General features: G+C 38.0%; 2 protein-coding genes across 2 annotated transcripts in view; both read left to right on the top strand.

Moving 5' to 3' along the window:
• Positions 1-5,518, top strand: part of LOC144635580 (uncharacterized) — a 6,059-nt gene extending 541 nt beyond the window's left edge. The window contains exons 2-4 of the mRNA XM_078494672.1: positions 3-1,396; positions 3,718-4,144; positions 5,333-5,518. Coding sequence (XP_078350798.1) covers positions 3-1,396; positions 3,718-4,144; positions 5,333-5,393 — 1,882 coding nt within the window. The 3' untranslated portion in view covers positions 5,394-5,518. The remainder of the gene's footprint in view (positions 1-2; positions 1,397-3,717; positions 4,145-5,332) is intronic.
• The window catches only part of LOC144636055 (uncharacterized), an 18,650-nt gene extending 2,151 nt beyond the window's left edge, over positions 1-16,499 (top strand). Inside the window, exons 3-6 of the mRNA XM_078495198.1 lie at positions 13,867-13,981; positions 14,589-14,625; positions 14,757-14,883; positions 15,981-16,499. Of these exons, the coding sequence (XP_078351324.1) occupies positions 13,867-13,981; positions 14,589-14,625; positions 14,757-14,883; positions 15,981-16,499 (798 nt within the window). The remainder of the gene's footprint in view (positions 1-13,866; positions 13,982-14,588; positions 14,626-14,756; positions 14,884-15,980) is intronic.
• The last annotated feature ends 1,361 nt before the right edge of the window (positions 16,500-17,860 follow it).

Raw genomic sequence — 17,860 nt, forward strand, 5'->3', positions numbered from 1 at the left:
AGGAACTGGACACACAATGATCGCTACAAAGATTTCATCGCGAATCTTCTAAAACCTTTACCAGCTTTGGATGCTTCAAGCGTCGAATACCCATTCCCGATACCTACGCCTTACAAATGTTTAATAGAAGAGTCTTGCAAAGGTGGTCTAGACTCGTCATGTGATAATGGGTATGAAGGTCCGCTCTGTGCAGTTTGCAGTGCAGGATACTATAAACAATTGCAAACGTGCACACGGTGTCCATCAAAAAAGTGGATCGTGGGACAGCTGTCGGTAATTGTGGCCATTGTTGTGATAATCACCGTAGCTCTAGTATGGGCAGGCAAACGAAAGAAGAAAAAGGGACAAGGGCGCCCTATGATAGATATAATTTTGTCAAAAGTTAAGATTGTAATTGGCTTTTATCAGGTCACATGTGGTTTACTGCAAGCGTTCACGTACATAAAATGGCCAGGATCCCTGCAAGTTATCGCCAAATATTCAGGAATACTCCAGATGGATGTACTTCAGATAGCACCTATTCATTGCCTCTATTCGCGATTTCGTGCTGATGCTTTTGAAAGTTTGTTTATGACAATGGCTATAAATGCTGCTGTCATTGGTCTCTCAGTTGCCTTTTACGGAATTCGTAAAGTGATAATCTTACGAAGTGTAAACTTGCAGGGCAGTGAAAAGTCAAGAAGAATCTCATATACAAAGGAGCTAGTGCTCAGGAATTTGTTTTTCTTCTTGTATATGACTTACCTTACCACGTGTGTAAAGACAGCCAATGTCCTACCAATAGCCTGCCAGGAACTTTGCCGAGATAAAGAAGAAGAGTTGTGTTACAAGTACATGAAAGCAGATTACAGCATACAGTGTCAGGGTACAAAGTACAATCATTGGCTTATATTGGCGTACATTTCTACTGCCTATATCGTCGCTCTTCCTGTCTCTTCATTCATCGTACTTTGGAGACAACGAAGAGTAACAGCACACACCAATCCTCTCCGGGATCAAGGCCCAGGCATGGAAATGACCTCGGGACTGCGTTTTCTTTTTGAAAACTACAAACATCGGTCGTGGTATTGGGAGTTAGTTGAAATGTCCCGCAAAGTAATCCTTACATCTGGTCTTATTCTTGTCGGTCAAGAAAGCAGGTCCTACATTGGCTTGGCGTGGGTTACTGCTGGAATGTATGGTATGCTTTTCTCCTGGATAGAACCAATACTTGACGTAACCGAGAACAGATTAATGGCGACTTCCCTTGCAGTTACTGTTGTTAACCTGGGTATTGGAGCTGTGAGCAGAATTCCCGCAGAAAACCTACCAACCTCGACTGATAAGTACACAGACGCAGTCTTATTCAAAATGTTAGTTATTGGAGCTAATACTTTGGTGATTGGACTTATTGTTGGTAAGATAAATAACAGTATTTAATAAATAGTACTTATAAACATTCTAAATGTTCGTAATGGAATTTTAATTACCAGTTTTATGGAGTGGTGGTGCAGTTGAACCTGGCTGTTAGAGGGCTGCTGTAGATTGATCATCATATAGTTAGAAACGTCTTTTTTACGTTCCTATATCTAACTCATGCAGTTAATCATATCACTGAATCATTGGGGATGACTTGATTTGTTCACCAATAAATCGTTTTGTTCTGCAGTGGAATCTCGTTCGCAGCTCGGTAAATATCCACCACTAGCCACCGACACTGAGGTGAATAGTTGTTTTAGTATATGCTAAATCAGTGAGATAATATAGCGCGAAAGGATGTTTTCTGAATATATAGATTTAGGCAAGCCTAAAAGCGGAGCTCCCCATTTATTTAATTTTCACTGGAGCTTACAATGTTTTCATTCTAGTGAATAAGCGGCCAAAGTACTAATGTTTATGGCGGTTTATAGGTGCGACACAAATTTAAATAGCTCACGGTTATACTGAAGGTCAGCAGTACGACAAAAATAATAATCTTAAAGCGGGGCAAAATCATTACTCATGGCACGAAAAATTACTTTAGAGTACAGTAAATTATCTGCTTTCTAGCAATAGAAAAATAGCAGTTCGCGATCCTGTTATAGTTTCGCAGCAGTTTAGTAGACTCCACAATATCTATTACATTGATATACGATATATTCAACGTGCGTTACAGAGTCTGTCGGATTAGCTCAATCGGTAAGGTGCCAGTCTGCTGATCCGGAGGTCGTGAGTTCACATCCCAGAGGGTCAAGTTTTTCTTTTCTTTTTTCCTTTTTTTTTCTTTTTTTTTTTACCCCGTAGCAATAAAATGGTTTGTTTATTCTATCAACCCGATTTAGCTTTCGAATGCTCCTTCATGTACGATGCTGGCTTTACAGATAGACACGAAAGTCATCGATCGATTATGGCTCTCAATGTCCACTTTTTTGGCGGTCGATTACTTTCTACACGTAATTTTCAGCCACATTTCGTTTCATTGCTTCTTGTTTTTCTTTTCAAACCTCTTTTAATTTTCACTGGAGCTTACAATGTTTTCATTCTAGTGAATAAGCGGCCAAAGTACTAATGTTTATGGCGGTTTATAGGTGCGACACAAATTTAAATAGCTCACGGTTATACTGAATGTCAGCAGTACGACAAAAATAATAATCTTAAAGCGGGGCAAAATCATTACTCATGGCACGAAAAATTACTTTAGAGTACAGTAAATTATCTGCTTTCTAGCAATAGAAAATAGTTTCGCGATCCTGTTATAGTTTCGCAGCAGTTTAGTAGACTCCACAATATCTATTACATTGATATAGGATATACTCAACGTGCATTGCAGAGTCTGTCGGATTAGCTCAATCGGTAAGGTGCCAGTCTGCTGATCCGGGGGTCGTGAGTTCAAATCCCAGAGGGTCAAGTTTTTTTTTTCTTTTTTCCTTTTTTTTTTTTTTTTTTTTTTTTACCCCGTAGCAATAAAATGGTTTGTTTATTTATTATATCAACCCGATTTAACTTTCGAATGCTCCTTCATGTACGATGCTGGCTTTACAGATAGACACGAAAGTCATCGATCGATTATGGCTCTCAATGTCCACTTTTTTGGCGGTCGATTACTTTCTACACGTAATTTTCAGCCACATTTTGTTTCATTGCTTCTTGTTTTTCTTTCAAACCTCTTTAAATTTTACAGGCCGCCTTTATACGGCCTTCTTGCTTCACTATTTCTACCAGTTCAAACTATGGCGGCCATGTTGCGCGACTCCGTACGCCGTACGCGCCCGCGAACCATGCCGCTATCCATGTTGACCATGAAAACTCATTTCGATAGTGTTCCTTCTTTCATGCGTATGGGGCTCTGCTCTGCGGCCCTGCGGGCCGCTGTAGAGCTCCGCTACTAGTTTGTTACGTTAACGAGTACAGTTTTCGCGCGCGAGTTGCTCGAAGGTGAATAGCAAAGCATATTCGGAGTTTGAGTTGCCAATCAGCGCGCGCCAAAAACGCTATCCACTCTTTAAGTATATACTAATTCACGTTATACCACGTACTTCGTTAAATACAGGCTTTTCAAATCGAGATTCCGCTGTGCCCTACTCAGTCACTTTCTTTTATGCCCGGGCGGAATAAAGACAGGAGTAATGTGTGTCATCCGCCGTCATTCAAACGAGGCGAAACGAGGATGATAGTATGCACGAACTAAAAAAATATTTTATTGTTCACCGATCGGTTTTTATGAAGTTGTATTGAAATTCTCTATTTTGTTTATTTCAGCTCAGTACGCAGTTTTTCTATATGGCTACCTCAAAGAACGGCGCAAAAATCCACACTGGTCCTTTTCATGCTGTCTGGCTTTGCTTCTGCCTCTCAACGATCTGCAGGGAGAAATAAGAGGAATTACAGGAGCGGACGTTCTTAAAAACCAGTTACAGACCGGGCAGATTGATAAGCCAACCATTGCTGCCGCCTTGAAGGAAATTGGAGCTTTCGATGTCACTCTTGAAGGAGGTGTAAAAGATGCAGAAGGCGATGTTAACCCGATAGATTTGCAAGATGGAACTTGTCAAGTTATCGAGGGACTTGACGAGCACAAAAACGCAAGACGTCATCAAGAGACACAAACAGAGCTATATTCACTTTCCATAGCTGACTTTGTGATTCATGGTTCAATGACAGAACCACATCACGAACTCGATTCTTCGTAAGTACCATGTAAAAGTATCCTCTATATTAAACATTAAATAAGTACACTGTAATCAAAATCACCTTTCTTTAAAACAAAGTTTTAGAGGCAGGTATTAAAAAAAGAAAATTTATTCTAAACTCGAGTTTATAGACAAAACTATACCTGGTTCCCATTTATTTGTTTCAACCTGAATGCCCATTCCAAACTCAGCAGCGCTTATGTTTGAATTAAGGTCACCGCAAACGTGGTTACATGTCGCCGGGACACGTCGCAGCGACATGTAGCAGCGACAAAACCATGTGTTGTTCACACTGAGGGGACGTGGAGCGGGGACATGTAGCAGCAACAAAATCACAATGTGTACACACGCAAGAAAATAATGTAGCGGGGACATGTTCCAGGGACATGTCCCAGCGACACGTGTGTGCTGATTAGTTTTGGCACGTGCAACAGGAACTTTGAAGCTGTTTTGTCCCTGCGACATGTTGCACGGAATAGGCCAATTCCGATATATTAATATTCTAACTTGGCTCCGAGGCTTGGGGGAACAAAACAAAACAAATGATTTATTCATTCCTGAACCTTGACGTGATATCTTTTGTTTTATTCCCCCAAGCCTTGGAGCCAAGTTAGAATCTTAATATATCTGAAATGGCCTATTAAACTCGTTGAACTTTCTGCAACATGTCGCAGGGACAAACTGTTGCAGGAATTCGTGTTGCACGTGCCAAAAATTATCAGCACACACGAGGGGATGTGTCGTTGCGACATGTCCCTGGCCTGGGGTATGTCCCCGCTACAGTTACTTGTGTGTGTACACATTTTGTTTTTGTTGCTGCTACATGTCTCCGCTACACGTCTCTGCTACACGTCCCCTCAGTATAAACAACACATGATTTTGTCGCTGCTTCATGTCCCTGCGTCGTGTCCCATGTGTGCGGAGACCTTTACACTTGTAAAGACAGGTTTATTCATTACAAAAATTCAATGTCAGTAGGAGAAATGTGTTTGTATCAACGCTTGACTGTTTCTATACAATGCTAAATTGGCTTAAAAATCGCACTAGTTTGCAAAAAAAAAGTGATTCACCTCACAAAGCGTCGTAAAAAGAATTTGGTGGTCTTTCCTGGATGGAAATACTTCAGAAACGATGTTGAAATAATGTTACATTTTTAATTTTGAAAGAAAAATTTCCTTTTTAAGGTCTCATCACTCCATGCAAGGGAACAATGGACCGTTTTATTCACAAGAACGTCATAAGTAACAACGGAAAGGAATCAGAAGAGATCTAGCTTCTTGCGGTGTGTTCATGGTCAAGGAAATGCGCATAGCCTGAGATTACAAGCCTGACGATACCGAAAAGTTACTAGAATACTGTATTGCTAGCGGGAGGGTTTTTCGCCTAAAGTTCTTTTTGTTCTGTCTGAATGTTTGCGTTTCTTTTCATTTTTCTTTTTCGTTATATTTTTATTTTTCGCTCTTTGTAAAGTAATGCCATGCCACTCAAAGTATTTTATTGCGTTCTACATTAGAGTTACTTTTGTGAGTATGGTATCGCAGTTCCTCGATGTCTTTCTGCAAATAGAAGGAACGGGAGAGAAAGAAATATTCCTAGATAAACACTAGTTGTATTAGTATAGGGTCTTTCAAAAATAGAAGTTAATTTGGTGTCTATAAATAGAAAAAATGAGATATCAGCTGTAAATAATTCAATTTATATCATCTAGTTGGTCATCTATATCAAACTCCTGGTTAAAAATCTAGCAAAAACACAACGAATTGTATATAATCAAAAGGAAAAGAGCATGTACCTTTATTAGACCCCCCAGAGTAATGCCCCTTGATATCGACTATGAACCTGATATTTATGGTATATCCCACTACAAAAAAAGCCTTGATTACGTAATTTGTTTTAGTCCAATTGTTTCAACGCGGCAGAAGCGGAAGCGCTAGTAAGGAATTTCTGAAACTAATGGAAATCGTTATTTCTAAATAATATCGAACATTCAAGCAGCTAAAGTAAACTCAACCTTCAAGCAAGAGCTAATGCATGTGTCATTACTTTAAGCTTCTTATAAACATTTAACGGACATTCCTCTTCCATACGTTCTAATCAAGAAGAAGCCATGGTTACCCTTTGTCGTATCGTTCAAGTCGCTGACTTAAAGTCTGTGGATTTTGGTTCGTCACTTGTTAGAATGACTTGACTTTGCCAGTTTTAACAACAGGTTTCCATATTATATTGTAAACATTCTATGTATTTTAAATAAACACCGAAGCCCTCCTCCCCTCCTCCCGGTGGACTGAAATATCTTACTTGAAGTGACTCCTATTGATTTTAATTAACTCTCTGGTCTCGTTTAAAGTAATCGGCACCGCCCTCAAGAAATAAAATACTGTGGATCTTCGATATGGTAAATGACGCAAAAATGATTTTGCAATTAATTTTTTGAGAAATTTGTTAGCGCTCAGGAAGTGGGTGGTAATTAGCATTCAAAATAGTTTTTTCACTTTATTTCAAAATAACAAAAAAAATCAGTTTTAGTTTGTTATTTAAATAAGTTGTTTATATTTACTTCATACTGTAAGCTCATGTTATGGTTTAAAATATTATGAAAAAAAAAATCGTTTATATGCTTTAATTTGAAAATTTGTTAAAGTTTTGTGATGAGCATCCCTCTTCCCATGTATTTCTCAAACTCATTATAATTCATCTAGTTAAAACAAAGGAAATCAGAACCGTGACGGAGTTTGGAAATCTGATCTTAATTAGCATAGATTTTGACGATTTTATTTTTCCGGTTTCGTTGTAGTTTTAGTTTCGATTGAGAAGATATATCAACCACTCGACAGAGTGGTTCATCACATTTCAAAACACCTCGAAGTTCGCCAAAAATACTCCGCTGCGCGTCGTTCTTTCAACTCTCTTCTCGGTGTTTGGAAATGTGATGAAAAACGCTGTCTCGTGTTTGATATATTACTTCAAACTCTTTTCTTTTATTCATTCTGTGTCATCTGATATATTGGAGCCGAGCAGGTATGTGGTAGCTTTTTCTTCTTTTCTTCTCCTTTTTTTGCTGGTTTTAAATCATTTTAAATAAAAAAATTCGCCGGATATTAAATGTATTGTAGTACGTGGCGGGAGATGGTATAAAACATTCGTCACTTAAAATTATCAAAATTACTATTGAAGGTTAGGGGAAAATGACTCTAAAATCTGACCAAAAGTGTACTCATTTACGTTTCCTATCCAGGGGAAGTAAAAATGGTAGCCTGGTCTTGCAGTGCCAGATATTCTTAACAGAATATAGCGCAATATAGCGCTATATTTGATTACAGGCTGAATTAAGGCAAAATATGCGCACATGCGTTTTGTGATTATCGCGAACAATTCCCCTATAACGAAACGCAGCAAGTTATTAAACATTCATGACAGTTGCGTGCGCAACATTATGCTCCGTTGTGAATATCGAACACGGAGTTCTGACAAGTTTTTATGATTTCATTAAATAATTCCCAATTCAAAAGCAAAGAGGAGTTTGTCCGATGGAGTTTTATATTCTTTGATGTTCTAAAAAGAATTCTTTTCACCATGTTCTCTATTCTTATTTGTTGGGTTTTAAGCGTGTTTTCGTTGCCCGGAGCCACCTGCTCGCAAGGTAAGTTAATTTCACTTTAACTGTATATGTCTAATTGTTTGTCTATTTCGTTGCGTTTATTTAAAAACTATCATTGAACATCTTTTTCTAGTTGTGTGTAAAGAATGAAAGTCAAATTTTTGAACTTGGCAATTTTTATTCCACGAAGGCGTATGTAAAATCGAAAGATAATATGTTGAGCAGACTCGTTTTTAGTAGGTGAGTCGAGGGACCTTGAGTTACGTATAGAATTTCATTCGATTATGTTCACGATAATGCAAGATTTTTCTGCAAGACATTGAATAAAACTTTTTTAATGTCAGTTTCAAAAATAGCAAGCCTGTTTTAACGAATTTTCATTGAGCGATGCTGTGGACTTGAAAATATTTATGTGATGTTTGATTTTTGTTTTCATTTTATTTCGGGGGAAACAACTTGATAAAATATAACCTGCTTAATAAAAGTAGAATATCTTACATTTTCATTCGACGTTATGAGATAAAAAGTATTTATAAAAAATGTTTATAGTTTATTAACTTTTTAACCAAAATATCAATTTTAGATTTGCAATGAAACGGTATAGATAGTATAGTATGTTTTGTTTTTCACTTTTTAATTAAGGAACTGGCCAAATACATTGTTGCTTCCTTTCCGTCAGATTTATCAGTATTTACTGAATAATACATCTTATGAGACAGTATAGGGTGTAGACTAGTATAGCTAAATATTTCAAAAGTTGTCAGTTTTTAGGGGAGCTCGTAGGGTTATTCAAGGTGAAAGTGTGGTGTAAAAATGTACAGCTATACCACGGACTGAAATGTCTAACTGGAGATTTATTATCCGTTACCATCCCAAATTTGAACCTTGTTTGTCGTTTCGTATTTGTTTCACACCTAACTTGTACTGTACTTGGCACGTCGGACAAAACGGACTGGATTAAAAACACAATCTGTTTAGCAACTATTTATTTCATTTAGTAGGCTCGATTTAAATTAAATTTATCGGATAAATTTGAATCTTACTCAAAGCCATTTGCAGCCTTTACGTTTGATGTAGAAAATTCAAAAAATCTTTATTGGCAAAGGTTTTTGATTTTGTTTTCCTCATTTTAATATAATTAAACTTTTTATGAATGGACCAAACTAATAATGGATAGACCAAACACGTAATACTTGAATAAAAACTTTACACCCGCTTTCAGCGTTACGTGCATGGTGATTTTCTATCGACATCCATCTTTTGACGTGCTAAACAAACAAGAAGGATCAAAATCCGCCAATCACAGCCCACTAGCATGACCTGAATTTGTGGGCTAATTTGCACGAAACCAACACCGGAATGCATCGGCTTTGATTAGCACATTTCAAACAGCACGTGCACGTCGAAGGACGATGTCAAAATATGGATGTTGGAAGATTCCCGAGTATGCTCAAAACACTGAAAGCTGGTGTAATTCTGGTTAAAGCTAATTAAATCAATTGCGTTGCTTCTGTCCTATTCACTACAGCATCAAACATTTTTTATCAAGAGGACATCATATTCGCTCACTCACAAACTGTTCGACAAAATGTTTTCATAAAAGACGAGTTTCATCATCTGAATGTGCCTTAGTCCGGCGGCATAGCTGAAAAAAATGTGTCATTTTTGTTACTAGTCTCATATTTTGCAGAACAATAAAGAAATACATGGTGATTAACTTCTGCTATAGAACCACTCTCAGTTTTTACCGTATTGCCTGTAAATGGCTTTCAAGTTTTTCCTCGCTGAGACCCCCCGCGAAGACATACATCATCTTTAAGTAACTCAGGAATGACTTGATCATTTGCGCTAAAAAGTGAAACCTTCGTATGAATTTAAACATTTACTTCTAAAAAATAAATTTTGTTGCATTGATGAGCCATTAATACAAAGAAATACAAAAAATAGTGTATAATTAAATGCGTTCAAAAAATTGAATACAAACTTGTTACTTGCTGCTGATTGTCCTCCCTTGCCCGTGTTTTGGCAATATTATTTTCGCAGTGGCAATTTAGCACAGGCAAAAGGGAAAATGTTAACCTAATTTTCAGTGACCAGCTGGCATTACTGGGCCGTAATTTAAGCTTTTTAGCTCAGCTAAGTCTTCCAATAAAGAAAAGTATGAAGGAATCATCAGGCCAAAAAGCTGAAGCAAATGCATATATTTTGCCAAGAACATGCAAGCGCGAAGAGTGAAACGGAGCAACTGTGCTGCTGGATATTTCACCCTTGAAAAGGATTTGCAGCGTTTTTATGAGACTAAAGAACTTCACATCGACTTAGCACAATGACTCATGGGATAGATTATGCCACGTACCGTATTGAGGGAGCTTAAATTTGCGAAAATGGAACAGGCATATTTCGATTCGCGGAACTTATTATTCGCACTTTGGCCGAAAAATATGTTAAATTAAAACATAAAAATACAATAAAAATCTTTAAAAATAATTTTTTTGCGGTTCTTTAATTTCGCATTTTTTTTAAAAAAAAATCGCAAAAATTAAGTCCTGCGACTGGATAAGTAACAATATAGTAGTAAGGTACTACCAAATTGAAAACGCTAGAGTAGAAAAGAAAGCAAAGTGAAGGAAATGCATCGCAGCAACCAGATAATATTGAAAAGCGCGCGAATGTGGCATAGCTAGTACGACTATGGGACTAGAAAATCTGTTTCTTTTAGGGGGGGCCAGCCACTTAGGGAAACCGAATATTTCGTGCAAGCTTAGGGGAACCACTTAGGGGAACCGAATATTTCGTGCAAGCACCATACAGCTAGTATCTTCTAAGTGTAAAAAGTGTAAAAGCTCCGTACTGCCTTTTTTGGATTGCACTCATTCCGAGGCGATGATAAGTCACGCTTAAACTGCTATTGGCAAAGCCGTAGAGTACGTAACTCCGGGACAAACTGTGGTTATTGCCTGCGATCAGTCGCTCTTAGCTTTACTTTAGCAAAACAGTCCAGTGGGCTCAGAAGGATCATACATGGGAAGATAAGCTGGAAGTCATGCTTTGTGGTCTCCAAATCGAGCAGGCGGCACTAAAGGCTTTTGGGACCTGGCTAGCTGCAGTGGATGGGTTGAAGTTCTGTCACAAGCTAAGATCACTTCAGCAGGAAGAGAGCGGAATCACTTATCAACTGCATGTGCACATATTACGCGCATTAGGTACACTCAACAGGAAACTGCAGCAAGTTTGTTTATTCTTCAGAAACAGGAATACAGGAAGTATGTAAAATCTGTTCAAATTAGGGAGAAGAAGCTGATTCGATTTCCACGTAGAGAAGTTAGAAAGAAACTACGATCCCTATACAATTTGAGCTCATCAAAGAGGACGGTGGGGCGATAGGCCTGACATAGAATCCAAGTGTGTTGCTAAGGTGGATGGTATCTGGGCCTGAACTAGCGAGGTTGGTTAGACAGTTTGAAAATAGTGATGAACACAAGCACGTGTACGCTGCCCCATCACGAGCACTTTCAACGCAAGTAAAACAAAGTTCAAGGATCATGTCAGACCCCTGCTGTCAACAATATAATAGACGAGCTGGGCAATCCATTTGAGGAGACCTGTCAATTTGATCTAGGAAAGGAGCAGCCGAAATTCAAGTCGTCCTGAACAAATTGTCCATTGTTTTCCAAACGCAATATTGGTTGCCAGAATCGCGGGGGCAACCTCGATAATCAACATCTTTATCTGATAGAGGAAACATAGTTAGTGGAGGAAACAAGGTATCGTAACCAGAAGAATGGGACTGGACGTTCAGCGAGAAAACATGGCGACCGATATGGTGCACACTGCCTGACGCTGCAATGTCCTGTCAAGAGCTCATCATATGTGGCTGCAAGACCAGCTGTATGTAGCAACAATAGATGCGAGCGTGTGCTGTAGAGATTATTTGCCTTGCACTTCACTGTGTGTGTGTGTGCGTGTCTGGAAAATGTACAAGATAATAGTTTCCAGACGCATTTTGATCCAGAAAGACACAATAGCTATAGCTATGTGTATGTCACTAGAGCCGCTAGCTTAGCTATATCAACTCAGCATGGCAAATTTCAACATTGTACCTCTAAAGAGAAGTATTAAACACAATACACAACACAATAACAAAACTCAACACTTTATTTGCACCCTAAATTAAATTAAATTTACAATACAAGGAGAATAAAAATAAATTAAGTGCATGACTGCCCAAAATAAATAAACCACCATTGGCTAAGGAGATTGGGCAGCGATCCTTAGTGTTTAATACAATAATTTATAAAATGGGTCAGGTACTTAGGACTTTAATAGATAACAAAATACAGCAACACACAGACAAAAAATAAAAGTTTACTTAAATAATTTAGTAAAAACAAGCTGAAAAATAGAGTATAATTATGGACAGATAAACTAACAGAAGAAAGGAATTAAAGTGTGAATGATGAGTGATTTGGTTTTCAATTTCCTGATCTGAACTTGCAAACAATGCATAAATTGCATAAATTAAGATCCCGTTACTATGGCGATGGCAATTTATTGCGTTGTACATCTCGGTAGGGCAGCTACGGGCCATCCCTATTCGCCGACACATCCATATCTCCTGTTAAACATGAAGAAAATCGCTTTCCACATGAAGCTCATTTAAATGCGGTTTCCATGGAAACAGCGTATCTGTCGAGATGGTTCTATAGCTTAAAATGTTTATCTCGATAGTCTCTATCTGTGTGCCAAATTTCAGACTGGTAACAAAAAGTGCACAATTCAGCCGAAATTTTGAGCTATGCCGCCGGACTAAAAGCGGACACTGACTAGTATTTGTGTGTTCCGGAAAACCCCACAAAAGAGAAAGAGCCAGATGCAATGCCAACCATTTTTTTTTTTTAAAAATATAAATAATTACAGCATGAACAAAAATGAACTTAAATTTGCATAAACTTCTCAGTATAGAAATAACAAACGGGCTGAGTTGTTAAAAAATTTTAGGGCCGTGACTGGCATGGGTTATACATGTAAATAAACATAGAAGGAAAAAGACGGAGAAAAAATTGCTTGATCCAAAATGAAATAATTCAAACATTTCTAGCTCTGTCAGTCAACTACAAAAAATGACATAAAGCTCACTTTGGGGTTGCGATATTATATTTGATCAGAAAGGATTTCTCTGGATGATTAAAAATCCTCCCTGATCATGAAATTAAGTAAAAATTGAAATAACATAAACGTAACATTAGTTGGCTTTTTCTTTTTTTGTGTGGGTATTTCCACTCAGGAGACTGTTTCTGTGATCTTCTTCGAAGCAGTCTTCCTTTTAGTTTGCAGAACACACAAATATTTGTGTCCGCTTATGAAGGAATTTTCCTTCTCTGCCCATTCTTAGAAGCCATTCTTGAGCAATTTTTCCTTTAGATATTGAAAGTCGGTGAAAAAGAACTTTGTTTCTCTTGGAGCTCTGTTTGAATATAATGGAGCCACCACAAAGAAACAAGGAGTTTCGATTATTAAAAATTTCCCGCCAAACTTCTGACTGAGCTCTTTGACGTCACGTATACATTACCAGCTCCAAGATGGCGGTGTTCAGTTGTCCAGTTTTGGGCAACTTCAGAGAAAGATTTCGTAGGGTTATAGCGTACGTTGGAGGCTGAAATTTTGGTGAATATCATATCTTTGCAAAAACTTTTTATTGGCGTAAAGAAAATAAATGGCCATTATGGAGTGAACTTCTCCTTTAACTAAGCTACCTTTTCCCTCCTAATAGATCTGTTGCAACCTCGCCCCCAGGTACTCCTCTTCGCCCCGAAAAATGAGATGAACAGAAAGCCTGGAAACGTGCCTTAATGACGTTGACACATGTTAGCATCCTGTTGTTGTTTTGGAAGAAATTAAAACTAGATATCAAAACTTATATATTACATAATTGCTACTGTTATTTAAAGCAATTTCGGTTGTCAAAAACAATTCTAAAGTTGTGTTTCAACATTGTGCATTCTATGATATCGTCATATGACGTCGTAGTGTAATATATGACCTCTGTATCTTGTACAGCAGCTCAAAAGGTTATCTACCTGAAATATCTTATAACAATACAGTATTGTTATCATTTTTCAGTCGCCTTGTTCTTCCTCGCCGTGTCAAAACGGAGGTACATGTGTGACGAACTACAAACAAGACACGTTTGAATGCCTATGTGAAAAAAGTTTCATTGGGGAATTTTGTGAAAAAGGTGCATTAAATACAGTGCAATGCTTGGTGGAAAGTGATAATGGGTAAATGTTTGACGAATGGAGACTAATAAGAAGTCTTTCCACAGACGCGTTCTGAAGAAGGGCACCCTTGTAAGTCTGACGTGTGACGGCTGAAATGTACGGCAATCGAAAATATAGCAGTTATTACCTAGATTGGCTTTGGTTAATTGGTTACCTGGCAATTTGGACATTAGTTAGTGATAAAAAATTAAGTCGAGTACTGAGAAGTATGTTAGTAAACATTCCGGTTGAGAAGCAGTTTATTACAACTTAGAGAGGCAGATCAGCGGTTTGCTGTAGTTAATTTAAGAGGGCCTGAGGGGTTAAAATGGGAACCGGGATTTGGGCAAACTTTAACTGAGAAAATGGGTTTTTGGTCACTGGGACTGGGAATCACAAACAAATAAATAATCAGGAGCACTGGGACTGGGATTTGGAACATCGGGAAAACAATAGGCTGGGAAATGGTATATGGGCAAAAATTTGGGCTGGGAAATGGGACTTTATACCCCCCCCCCTCCCCTCTCTTCTTGGCCCTTATTAAATGAAACTGTTTCCAAGTTATATGTTTTCTCTCTCTTCCAGCTGCAACGTCATGTAAGGAAGTGTATGACGCAATTAAGTAAGTAACCGCATAGGCTGCATTTTTGGATCATCATGGAAACCTTAAACTTCTTATTTTGCGCAATTTTAATGATCAGCTCGTAATCTTATATCTTAATCATAATTGCTATCATCCTTAACATTGAACAGGCCGGCCGTGAGTAAATTGGTTACACTCCAATTAAACTCAAAACCAGTTTCCGTTCTTTGCCACTTTGGCAATTTTGGATGTGGAGATGGAGGATGGACGCCGGTCATGAAGATTGACGGCAACAAGGCTTGTTTTTTTTTTACAGTACTTGATATATCACATTATCACCTCCTAAATAAATTCTTATATGTTGAGAGCCATATCCTGTTAGGCCCATATCGGAGACTCAAACGTTTGCGATATGAAATAAAACCTTTTTCTTAACATCAACTGCATATTAAGTACTTAAAAAAGGAAAGAAGAACGCAGACGAATGAGCCAATCTAAAAGGTACAAATGATGATTTCTGAGGTGGACAAAACATATCAAACTTTTTTGAAAACAAGATATCTTTGACATTTTCCGATGTCATCGTAATGAGTTCTGACGTCACAGAGAATTTAATTTGTTCAGTGGAAAAACGAGCGGGACATGGGGGTTTGCGGTGTTGCGGTGTTGCCCATTTTTTATGCGGTGTTGCGGTGAATAAAATTAAATCTTGCGGTGATCTCAAACCCTACGGTGTACGATGCTTGTGTTTTTTAACCTACGGCGTTCGGTGAAACGAAATTATTAGCGGTGTTACAGTTTCTTGTCTAACACTTGCAGAACTACATTTATCTCTGTTATCTTCGTTAATCCGTCCTTGTATGTTAAATTTATGACAAAATACAGTCAAATATTGTCTATTTAAACTTTAACCGAATCCTAAGATGTTTTTATTGATAAGTAACATGATTATATTGCGGTGACAGTGTTTCATCAAATGTTCTTGCGGTGATGCGGTGTTTGTGTATTATTTTTGCGGTGTTGCGATGTTCAGGGTCCCCTCATGTCCACCTCAAAAACCTAAACAAAGTAGCACTAAAAGGTTAACCGCCAACACTATTGGTGTAGCTGCAATAGCACGACAAAGACGAGAATATCTTAATCATAACGAGCCAGTTTAAGATAAGAACGTGTTCGTTAACCTAACATATATACGGTTAAACATCACAGCGTGTCTTAGAGTTGTCTGTTGCTTTGCAGAGGAAATACCGAATTGGCTGACTTTATTTTATTTTGTTATCTGCCGCTATCTTAAAACTCGTATCTAGCTCTTGCCAATATAACACGATTTGTCTAGCTATTTTTGCATTTGTATCACTAATATACAATTTTCTGCAAAAATATTCCTCCTTCAGCAAAATTTTCACTATGATTCTAACCTTTGGAGCAACAAGGAAAGCTTCAATCTTGATGGAGGGGAGACTGGGTTTGACACACAGCAGACCAAGTTACCGACCTACTGGAACACATCTTTTACCAAGATTTGTCTCGGTATGAAGATCGGCCAACAGATCAACTTCATTGCCATCAACAAGCAGGCCAACTCTCTGTACTCACTGATCGCTGACGGGCAATACCGCGCCACCTCACTGGGTCGTAGCACGTGGAAGATGCTGATTGGTTCAGAGGCCTCTTTGCAGCCCTACTGTAACAAGGAAGGGTTCAATGCCGCTACTGGTAGAATTGACTTGAGTAAAGCTCGAATCGGTATCCTTGGTAACGAACAAAATAACTGTGACTCGGTTGATTCAAGAATCGGGTTTGGTACAGGTGGGCGACATGATGACACCAACACGTGTGGAAACGAGGCCAGGCACGGCGGAGATAATGGAGACAAACACATCAAAGCCATGGGATTCATTCTTGTGCAATAAAAAAAAATGAAAAAAGGAATCACATTTTGAAGCCATGTCTTTAAAAAATCTACATTTTCCTACATTGTGTTCTTCCTGAGTTGTAAATGACTAAGAAAACAATATTAAAATGACATTTGTTTACCCTCGGTAACTTATTTAGCACAAGTGATAATGGGGCAAGGCGTTCAAACATTAGCAACAAATATTACAAGTTAAACGTAATGTATTTTAAAAGCATTAATACTACGACACCGAGGTTTAATGTTTCGTTCGTGTTTTCGTTTTATTGTTACTACATAATAAAAATGTTGTCTAGAAAACCCGAACAGCGAATTTCGAACAGAAACAATAGTGTTCTAAAAACCTGTAACACCTAAGCTAGCTAGGGCTTTCCACAAGTTGCTCGGCAACTTTTTGGCAACTTTTCATGTTTCGAGCAACTTTTTCCCCTTCGAGCAACTTTTTTCCTCTCGAGCAACTTGTTGCACTTTGAACAATTTTCAGACCGAAGATCTCCGAAGATTATCCGAGTATTGTTCAAAGGTCATACGAACGTTTCCGAAGATTTACGAATTTTGACGAAGATTTTCGAGAAACGTCTGAAGACATTTCAACTTTCGGCTCATTCTGCATTAAAACATTAAAAAAACTCCTCAGAAAACATGAAGTCAAAATTTTACAATTTTTCCCCTTGATATGTTATTAAGATACTTCTTTTGCTGTAATATTGCATAAAACTGCTTAGAAATCTTTTTTTGTTTAGAAATGTAACCTCAAAGGGAAATTAGCATATATTTAAAGAAATTATCTTGATTAGAAGCAGCGTTTTGGATTTTTGGAGCAACTTTCGAGCAACTTTTATTATCAGAAGCAACTTTTTTGGATTTTTGGAGCAACTTTTGAGCAACTTTTTGAGAAATTACGGGCAACTTTTTGGGAAATCTCGAGCAACTTGTGGAAAGCCCTAAAGCTAGCTTCCATTAATTTATCCGAATCAACACAAGAATTTAGCAAATTTGTTAATTTTCTTTTCTACGCTTTGGTGGGGCTCTCCATCACCGGCAAAAAATCAGAAAACACAACATAAAGCTAATGAATTAGCGTTTAAATTTTCATTTTTGCGCCATTTTAAGATATTAGCTAGGGCAAAGGAACACGAAAAATATAAAAAGGTATTATGATTTTCAGTGCAAACGGGGTGAAAAGCGTATAGTGAGGATATCATTTAAAGCTTTGCTGTAAAGAGAGGTGCCGGCAAATGTTATATTGTTATCTCTATTACACTTTTTAATTTAGTTTAGTAGTGTTGAAATTACTGTTGACATCCCTGCACAAGCTTTGTACACTGTGTTGGGTTCCTCGCACAGACGATGAAAATT

This window comes from Oculina patagonica, chromosome 13, assembly GCF_052425735.1.
Source record: "Oculina patagonica isolate OP01 chromosome 13, crgOcupat, whole genome shotgun sequence".
NCBI classification, from domain to species: domain Eukaryota; kingdom Metazoa; phylum Cnidaria; class Anthozoa; order Scleractinia; family Oculinidae; genus Oculina; species Oculina patagonica.